The 10,724-nt window shown below is 44.1% G+C and overlaps 1 protein-coding gene across 1 annotated transcript; it reads right to left on the bottom strand.

Annotated features, from left to right (window-relative positions):
* Nucleotides 1–3,498: 3,498 nt before the first annotated feature.
* Nucleotides 3,499–10,724, bottom strand: LOC124117808 (myogenesis-regulating glycosidase-like). The gene is made up of 3 exons (XM_046479834.2): nt 10,231–10,724; nt 8,140–8,324; nt 3,499–6,847 (listed from the first exon to the last, which is right to left on the bottom strand). Exons 2-3 carry the CDS (start codon nt 8,317–8,319, stop codon nt 4,994–4,996), a joined length of 2,034 nt encoding a protein of 677 aa, XP_046335790.2. The 5' UTR covers nt 8,320–8,324; nt 10,231–10,724; the 3' UTR covers nt 3,499–4,993.

Below are 10,724 nucleotides of genomic sequence, written 5' to 3'. Positions count from 1 at the left end.
GGTCGGGTAGCCTCGTGGTTAAAGTGTTCGCTCGTCACGCCGAAGACCCGGGTTCGAATCCCGACATGGGTACAATGTGTGAAGCCCATTTCTGGTGTCCCCCGCCGTGATATTGCTGGAATATTGCTAAAAGCGGCGTAAAACCAAACTCAGTCACTCACTCACCAACAGGGTCATCCTACACTAAACAGCGTTTTTGACGAAAGTAAAATGTGCAGAGCTGTTAATACAAACGAGAAAAGTGTAGTAATGTTTTTATTAATAACGCAAAAAATTATCTTAAGGCGCCTACGAATGCCAAATCAAAATATAAAAATATGTTTCCAGTTCTATTAAGGACACATGGAAATGAATCAGTTTTTTTCGTAACAGATAATCACGATTCTGCAAATTGCAGAAACCTGGCTGAATGATGAAGATGTAAGACGCGGTGTGTCAGCTGCAGGATAAAAATAATATTACCTAATATAGCGGCCATAAAATCAACTGTTATTACCAGAGACGTACAATTGGGGTATAAAGCCTCTGATTGACCAATCAGAATCGAGTAATTTCCAAAGTCATGGAATACGCATTCAATCAACTGGCCCATACACACATATACGATCTAATAAAGTTTCGTCATAGGCGCATACCTCAATTTTAACCACCACCACCACTCCTCAGTAAACAACACATAGTGATCTAACGGTACGTTGCGAAGTCTTGTGCATCCGCCTTAGCCGCTTCCTTTGGCCATTCAGGCCTAACGCGTCCAGGTCGTTCTCTGTGTAATAAGCTATGTACATAATCCCATCATGTATTGTTAAATCGAGGGGTAATTGTTCTAAGAAATCATAGGTCACAGAGCTAGGGAGTCTCCTCTGTATTTCCATTAAGTTATTACCAAAAACCTCCCCACTGCTTTCATCAAGCGCTAGCAATTGGTTATCATCAAGAAAACGCTCAGTTATTGTTTTTTCTACCGACCTGGTGTTATTTTGTAATGCGATCACTGTCAACGATTGTTGACGCTGGAACAAAGCCCACGTGTACAGTCTCCCACGTGTCCCATCAATCAACAGCCCACGGAGAGGCGCGCGCACACCGTCAACGCCCTGTACATTGAACTTCCTCTTCCGGTCAGATCCATTGTGCGACACAATGAAACAATCTGCAGTCGTATCAGCTCCATGTGATATGTCTATGGAGCAAATGTCGTCGCCGACGTTGTTATGATGCTGTATAAAGTACAGTACCCTGTTTACAGAATCCACTGCCAGGTATTTGCCTTCTCCAGAACAGCTCCACGCTTTGATTTCCTTTTTCGTTTCTAGACTAGTCTTGTAGATCGAGTCGGCTGTTATGTAATATATATCCTGAAGTTTCGGGTCATACGTCACGTCGACCACGTTGCGACGACCAATTCCAGATCTGTGAACTTTCGCCGTCTTCAAATCAACTAATCTGAAGTTTTTCCTGTCCGAATCCACCACAAGCAACGCTGGGGACATTTTAGGCTGTTCCGACGTCGTTGGATTCGTTGTGGTCGGGGATGACGTTGGAGAGGTCGAAGTAAACAGTTCGAAGTCGTCGCCATTTTGACAAGGACGATCACACCTTCCCTGGTTAGCTACACCGCTCCAGTCAGCGTCCATCTTGGCGGGGAACATCCTCCTAATTTCATCCAAAATGTCCTCTTTCAGTTGGGCTTTCAAATCCGCCTGCAGCGCCTGTCGCAGGTCTGCCATCACGTTGTCTAACCTCTGAGTGATCATTGTGTTCACCTCTGATATTATCTCCGCCTTCAGGACTTGCTCTGTGATTGTATCATCAGTAAGTTTATTCGTATTTCCAGTGGACGCAGTAACACACACCACAACGTATATTATGTATAACTGCCCGTACGTCATGATAGAAATGCTCGATGACCGGCTTCCTTGCTGATGTTCAACTGTGTGACAAATTAGGACCCAAAGATGCAAGCACCTCTTATCTGGTGACATTTCAAGGTAGCTGAATTACAATGCAACGTCGCCACAATCATATTAACGCCACTCAGATCTCGTCGGCTTTTTCCGTTGCTCTGGCGTTAAGTTTGTCCCAATTCTGTTCTGCCGAATGAATACTTTATTACAGCGCAAGGTCCATAACGACTCACGACCGGCCTCGTAAAAACTGAAGGTCTCCCCATCGTCCAAATGACAAAAACATTGCCAGACCCAAATTAACACTATAAAAGTAACTGTGAAATATATTTGTAAGTAAAATACACGGTGACTGCTAATTGCAACGGACATGTCATCAAAATTGTAACAAACCTCCCTTATGCTAAGCCTAAGGACCACACGCTATTTATGTTAAATTTCGGGTGAATAACGTAGAGACTATAAATGATTTTGAATCCAGTGATAATTTTCTTTCACACGGATCACCAGCGGGATGTGGCCTATCACACCTTTTACGTACGCTTCTGACACTTTGTTCTGGTACTTTGACATGCCACCATTTTTCCCTTTTGGTTTTGGTTTGGTTTGTTGTTTTACGCCGCACTCAGCAATATTCAAGCTATATGACGGGCGGTCTGTAAATAATCCAGTGATTAATATTATGAGCATCGATCCACGCAATTTGGATCGATGACATGCATCAACCAAGTCACCGAGCCTGACCACCCGATCCCGTTAGTCGCCTTTTACGACAAGCATAGTCGCCTTTTACGGCAAGCATGGGTTGCTGAAGACCTATTCTACCCCGGATCTTCAAGGGTCCCGTTTGGAATCAGGACCATAGGATCCTAGCTCGCGAAAGGGATGAGACTCTCCACAGCGAATGGCATCTCCTTGGACTAATGGGCCACCCGTGCCCCCTTGAAAAAAGATCTTAATGTCATGTGGTCTCCCTTGAAAAATGATCACACGTCATGTGGTCTATACTGTGAAATCCAGGAGCGCGGCCATACTGCTAATAGACCAAGTCACAACCAGCGGGTGTTAAGAACACTGAATGTTTCTTGATGAAAGTCAATTTCTGCTCGAGGGGACAGGTCACCGTTTCCGAAAATAATAATTCGGTCACGATTTCAAAGGGATCACTCAAAGGAATTCTATACGCCAACGCCAGATAATACTCAGTGTATAGTATTTGCCGAAACAGATTCAATGGGGCTTAGCAAATAAAATAAAATATATGTTGAAAAAAAGTGATGATACCAGATGACATCGCATAAATATTATTCTCCCGAAAACGTCTAGGAATCTAACCTAATACAAAACGAGACCCGTCGAGCGTTTTATTGACGCATGTTACTTCAGTAGGTCAGCTGCGGCGAATTTATATCATCGAGAATTTATTTCATCTTAGGATAAAATATCTAAGACGGGTGTTGGTAAAAAGATGCCGGCGAAACGAAACAACTACTGATTTCTGTTTTAGATCTGGAGTCCTTATTCATAGTACATTTTCGATGAAAAAAAAGTACACGGTTTTAAGAGTAAGTGATTAAGGAAGGCATTGGTATAAATGTTTTGAAATATATTTTATTATATGAAGCCAATCGGACATGAAGCCGTAGCCCCAGCAGTGTCACGTACAACGGCTGATAATAACAGATATAAGGCCGAGGGGATACTGTGGCGGCAGCTAACTTTTACTATGTATGCAGAAACCAGCCGAGTAGGTTATTTAATATTGTGCTTAAACCTTTATACACATTCAGATAGCACCGGGCCTGGTACGTGAAATCTGTGGATAAACACAAGCAGAGGAGGTCATTTAAAGAAAGTCATGGATCGTTATCTAAAAACTGGAAGACCTTGGATAACACGTGACCTTCATATGTCACAACGGTATTCTGTTTTATACGCGACATCCGTCTTACTACTGCACTTCATCATCTTTGTTCAATGTACTCGCAATATAAAAATTTAAGGACATCACAGTGATGTTAAGGTGAGCAAGTAATGTAATCCTCGTTTTGGGATAACAACGCTTTGAAAGAGTGCTCGCTCCACTTCTGGTCAAAAGTTAGAAACAAACACATGTACTTCAGGCCTAAAATACAGCCAGATAATGTCGCTTGTTGAGTGAGTATGTTTTACGCCGCTTTTAGCAATATTCCAGCAATATCACGGCGGGGGACACCAGAAATGCCGTCACACATTGTACCCAAGTTGGAGATCGAACCCGGTCTTCGTCGTGACGAGCTAACGCTTAAAACCACTAGGCTACCCATCCGCGCCTGTTAACTGTTGAGTCGTGGTGTGACTCGTCCCGTGTCAGTGGCCAGTCTGATTAAAGTCGTTTATTCATGTTTTATGTCTGATTACTCAATATTTATGAACTACAGTTTCTTGGAACTCCGAGAGACCGGAGAAACAGATTGACTTATCTGGAGTTCGACACATTCGACTCGACATTATTATCGATCACATTACAGTCCACGGCAGAACGACCTTTCGCGAACCGACCAATGAAATGACTAATAGGAAGTCGACATTAGTCAATCAGAAAGCAGCTTTCTCAAGCTGTACGGCACGTTTTCGAACTTGCGACTTCCATTCCAGTCTATGCTTTAACAATATGTTGACAAAGTTCTCGATTCAAAATTTGAAAACTGAACAAAAGAACATTCTGGAGTGTCAAATAGACATTGTATGACAGTTCTTCCCACGGGCTATGAAAATGGTCTATCCCACTGAAGCGTGGGATAGCGGATGATTTTGACGGAATCAGTCGTACCGTGAGGCCGTGACTGTCGTTCGGAATACCCAATGTTAACCTTTTCGAAGATGCAAGATCAGAAAACATTCTGACTTACACTTGCATGATATGGTAAGCGACGCTCTGATTGGTCGGATGAAAGGTCATCTCATGTATACTGTAATGGGATGTCTCCAGAACTTTGTTTAGCGGCAGCGAGAACTAAGATCTGATATTAATCCAAAATATTAAAAAATATAAATCCCCCCCCCCCATTTTTTGTAGACATCATATGGAACCTACGAATTTTAATTTATGTTGTAATTCTTGAAAAGTACGGCAGTTCGTGAAGTTCTGCCCGATAGTCTCGGTACCATTGAGCTCCCTCGACCTGCTGTTTCCGGAGCTCGTCAAACCAAGTGCCTTCTGGGAGGTAAACATCACGTGACGTGGCCCCTTTCTCTACTACTGGTGCTACAAGCAAGTCGTTGCCAAGGAGATATTCGGAATCAACAGTTAGCGCAGCCTCGTCTTGAGGAGCTATCCACCATATCGGACGAATAATTGGTTCACCAGTTCTTACCGAGTCTTCAGCAAGTTTTATAATTGTTGATGTGTAATTTTCGTGAAGCTCCGCGAAATATCGCGTGATTTCAACGACAGTCTCGTTGTTGTAAACCCAAGGAACGACCGAGAACTGAAGCGATGGGAGGAAGGTGTTGAGCTGCATCCATCTTATAAACAATTCTTCATCCGGGTAATTACGTGCCTCTAAACCGGAAGAGTTGTCATAAGCATTTCCGCCAATCATGTCCGGTAGAATAAACGGGTACCCAATCAGCCCCATGGTAAGTGCACAGGGAATAAGTGTCTTCAAGCCATTGTTGTTATCCCAGACGGAATCTTTGTCCAGCATGCGCACAAATATGGGTACATTCTGACTTCCGGCCCCAACCCTGACCTCTTGGTGTCTTACATCAGGGTCAGTGCGGTAGGCCAGGTCAACCCATTTTCTCGTGTACTCGTTCGGGTTTAGGTAAGTTCTATTCACACTGTAAATATAGGGAAGCCATGCTACCTCGCCGGCGTCAAACTTGAAGGAGCTAATGTTGTAGGTGTCTTTCAGAAAGTTGGTCTTATTGACGTACCAGTCCACGGCATACGGGTTAGTGACATCGAGTGTACCCGACAGTTGACCCCGCCACCAGGATGTCAGAGCCGGAAGTTTGCGCTCTGGGGCTCGAACAAGGTAACCCAGTGCGGCTGCTTCATAAAAAGCGCGAGAATCGATATTAAAGAAAGGGTGAAGCCAAATGGTCACCCTGAAGCCGTCTTGATTGAGTTGTGAGATCATCCCTCGAGCATCCGGGAACTTGTCTGTTGTGAAGTCCATGTCACCATAGAAAGTAGTCCAGTCGTCATCAATCTCAAGCTGGGAGTGACTGAAGCCGTTGCTGACGATGTCGTTAGCCAGCTGTAGGACCTGTGTCTGGTTGATGTCTTTCTTGTACATGGCCCACGTTGACCAGATAGGGGAACGGAACAGGCGGCGATCAGGGACGCCTTCAGGGCGGGGAATGTACTTCGCGGACATGTAGTCATGAACCACCCGGATGTTGTTGGCTTGACACACAGTGTAGGAGAGACGTGGTGGTTTGTTGTCGATGTTGATGTAAGGCGAGCGTTCAAACTTGGCCGACATACACATTCGTTTACTGCTTTTATCGTTGAAACTAAGATAAAGGGGAATATTTGAATCAATGAATATACCTAAACCAGTGGATGATAGGAAGTATCTCTCCAATACACCGCCGTATTTCTTGGCGTAGGAATCCGTCGCAACATAGGCCGCCATTTCCTGTTGTATCTCATTCATCGGCCAGTATTGGTGGTAGTCCTCAAATCCCCCAAACCAGTGACCACGTGACAGATCAACACAATCCTTCAGTTCCTGTGACACACAGTTGACAGCCTCCCACGTGACATTGTAGCACGTGACCTGGTCACTTGCCGTCTTGTATATCTCCAACTTCCGGTCTCTTTCCCACGAGACACATACGTCCGACGCGGTGTTGCATTCCTCATGGCCGATGTCGCTCCTGTCTAAGCCCATGTAGATCTCCCCGGTGAGCACGCCGTTATGGCGTATTTTCATCTGCATCGTTTCCTGTTTAGAAAGAAAGACCCTTTTTAGCACACGAATAAACATAAATTGAAACACTTTGAAAATAAATTTACATATTCAATTTTTTGTAAAATGGCAAAATGGCCACAAAAATCAAATTAATTTGTTCTGTGTGGTTAGGCATGAGGAAATCAAACACAACAGTGTCGACGTACGGGTTCGAATCTCATTCCAAGTGTTTCAGAATGGACTTGAGCACAGAAACACGCGTAATGCTTTAAAACTTGATTATGCGTTTTAATTGTGTGTCAGTATGTCTATTTAACTATTATATGTTATAGTCTTCCCTTTTAGCTCTTTTTAATTTTTGTTTTTGCAGGTCTTAAGCGGTTAGAGATTATACCAAACAAATGAATGTAGTTTTACGCCGCCTTTATACAATATTCCAGCAATATCACGACGGGGGACTCCGGAAATGGGCTTCGGACACTGTACCCACATGGGGAATCGAACACGGGCCCCCAAACTAATGAGTATTATGAATACAATACCTTTTAGAAACAAGTGTTATATTTTGGAAAACACCTTCCTAGTAAAGTACGTTTTTGGCTTGAGTCCCATCGGGGATTCAAACCCACACTCTCAGAGTAAGGCACACAAACTCAGCGATCTTACCCACTCAGCCACCGAGGCTTCCACAAAATCTGTTAAGACTAGATCAGGTGCTTCGTGAGTGAGTAAGTGAGTGAGTTGGGGTAAAAACAGCTTTCAACACTATTCCAGTTATATCGCTTTATGTGGGAGGAAAGCACGAAGTGATTCAGGCAACTTCGGTGAAACCCACGAGCACGGGTATGGTGCTGACAAACCTAGAAACATAATCCGGGCGAACCGTGATTCGAACCCACAATCATAGGTTTCTGGCGTGCCCAAGGGACGCAACTCTGCACAGCGAATCGCGGCGCCTCAGACGACTGGGCCGCCGTGCTTTGTGTACCTCTCTGATAAGTATAAATTGTCCGAAAGCTATGAATAGACAGTGGCTATTAATGAGACAAGGCATGACAAATTCGGTCTCGTGGTGTAGACGCCCATCCAACAGCTACAATCCCTCACAGCGAACGTAGATCACTTACAGTAAACTACGGTTATAACGAACTCAATGGGACTACTAATTTTAGTTCGTTATAGCCGTAGTTCGTTATAAGCATATATATAGCATAGCTACAGCAAATAGTCGGGACCAAAAAGTAAGTTCGTTATATCCGTCAGTTCGTTATAAGCGTGTTCGTTATAACCGTAGTTTACTGTATTTCCTCTGTGATGAAACCGACCTGAAGAAGTAGCTCAGCTTCTCCAATCTTGTACACGTCACGTGACGAGGGTGGCGTTCCTTCTTCTTGCTGTGTGCGCGCGACGTGCCACACCACGACCCCAGTGATGACTGCTACGACGACGACGGCCGCCAGAGCAAATATGAGGGCCCATCGTCCGCTGATCTGCTTGGTTCCCATGGTAACTGAAGGAGACATTGCGAGAGTAGAGTGAGTGAGTGAGTGAGTTTGATTTAATGCCGCTTTTAACAGTATTCCAGCTATATCACGGCGTGTCAGCTTAATGTGGGAGGAAAGCCCGAAGTGATGCAGGTCTCAGACGTTTACCACTTCGGTGAAACCCTCGAGTACGGGTATGGTGCTGACAAACCTAGAAACATAATCGGGGCGAACCGGGATTCGAACCCATACTCATAGGTTTCAGGCGTGCCGAAGGGACGCAACTCTGCACAGCGAATCGCGGCGCCTTAGACGACTGGCCACCCGTGCCCCCGAGATTACAGTGGGACCATCCTCTTGACTATAGATTTTTCCATCACAAGGGATAACTATTTCAAAACATCATCTATTAAAATACTGTAAGGGGCATTCTCGCGATCTCGCATACTCGTGTTTTGGGCATATTTAGCTCGTTTCCAAAGGTCGAGATCGCGAAAATGTCCCTTACAGTATTCCATAATTAAGGATTTTTTTTGTAGTATCAATTCTCATTTAATTATTGTTTTTTTAAAACAGAAATTGAATTGTTTCAAAACATTTGATTACTTTGTTTTGTAAAAATATGTCGTTTAAACATTGGTAGCTTAAATTAGCAGCTGAGATTGTTGGTGGCGGTATCCTTGAAGGGGTTAAGGTACTGTAAAATTATTGTCCCCCTGAGAGGTTACGTAAGCTTCATATCTTTCAAAGTAAATTTCGAACTACCACGTTTTTAATCGTAGAATATATGTCATTTTAATGTGTTAGGCCAACAACTGAAGGGATGATGTAAATCCTGCTGGGGTCCATGCGGGTAGCAAAAGTACTGTAAGTCCCCATGGTCCCCAGTGTGGTGGTCTACCTTCAGTTGGTGACGATCTCTATAATGTATTGTTATGTATAGTGCTACATACTACTACTACTACTACTACTACTACTACTACTACTACTACTACTACGACTACTGGTCCTGCTACTGCTGCTGCTGCTGCTGCTGCTACTCCTAAAACTGCTACTGCTACTGCTACTGCTACTACTACTGCTGGTGCTACTGCTACTACCACCACCACTACTACTACTACTGCTGCTACTGGTCCTGCTACTGCTGCTGCTACTACTACTACTACTACTACTGGTCCTGCTACTACTACTACTGCTACTGCAGCTACTACTACTGCTGCTACTACTACTACTGCTGGTGCTACTGCTACTACCTCCACTACTACTACTACTACGACTACTGCTACTACTGCTACTACTACTACTGCCACTACCACTACTTCTACTGCTACTAACATGTACCTTCAATCTGAAGCAGGGGCGGTCGGGTAGCCTAGTGGTTAAAGCGTTCGCTCGTCACGCCGAAGACCCGGGTTCGATTCCCGACATGGGTACAATGTGTGAAGCCCATTTCTGGTGTCCCCCGCCGTGATATTGCTGGAATATTGCTAAAAGCGGCGTAAAACCATACTCACTCACTCACTCACTCCATCTGAAGCATGTGTTTCAAGCATGACGTAAATATCGCGGGAATATGTGGCATCTGTGTGACACAGGTACACATGTCGACGTGCATACACTCTTACACATAACGAAAGACAAAATTATCAGCAATTAAGATTTAATATTTCGTAAAACTGCCTTATTTTCACCTGCTGTAGTCGATCTTACACGCCCAACACTGGGCTTAAGCATGTAGTTGATACCCCTTTCAAATGAACACATAATGAATTGTAGATCAAATGCAGAAATTTAAACGCCAAAAGAGAACACTTGCGTATGTCTCAAATTCATACTTTCATTACAAATATTGGAAAATTCCTATTTCATAAAACTCGCCTAGCTTGCTGAATGTATGTTACATTTTGTAAAAAGATTGTCGGATAAACGTACCTGTATTTTCCCGAATGAACTGCAGTACCTTGAACTGCTGTAGTCGGCTTCTCACGCCCCTGTACCTCAAAACATGTCGGTTCGCGCACCTGTCGCGCTATGTAACGGTAAACTCAGTCAATTGTGTCTTATGCCACTGAAGAACAGGAAACTGTGTCACGGTCAAACCAACAATGGCGACGATTGAGAATTATGCAGCCCGACCATATACACCGTTGTAAACATATAGAAGGGGGAGTGTAAACATACTGTTCCCTGGCTGTGTCATCCGAGATTATCCAGGGTAGTATCTCCAATCGATCAGGATAAATGCTCTGTTCCCATTCACCACCGCTTCGTTGTGTGCCAGATTCGAATGAAGACGATAAAAATTGCAGTCCAATCAATTTTCACATCTAAAACCAACCTCATTAAGGGAGTACCTCACGGATTATTTGGTTGTTGCGTAACGCAACATTCAGCAGTATGTCAACTTTGTGACGCCGGCCTGTAAA

Source organism: Haliotis rufescens, unplaced genomic scaffold (genome assembly GCF_023055435.1).
Source record: "Haliotis rufescens isolate VD_foot unplaced genomic scaffold, xgHalRufe1.0.p SCAF_13, whole genome shotgun sequence".
NCBI lineage: Eukaryota > Metazoa > Mollusca > Gastropoda > Lepetellida > Haliotidae > Haliotis > Haliotis rufescens.
Note: the sequence above shows the minus strand (reverse complement) of the source record. Positions and strands in the feature narration are given on the sequence as shown.

Coding starts and splice junctions, on each gene's coding strand:
- LOC124117808 (XM_046479834.2), bottom strand. CDS start 8,319: ATGGGAACCAAGCAGATCAGCGGACGATGGGCCCTCATATTTGCTCTG. Junction 6,848..8,139: donor AAGCTGAGCTACTTCTTCAG/GTCGGTTTCATC, acceptor CTTTCTAAACAG/GAAACGATGCAGATGAAAAT.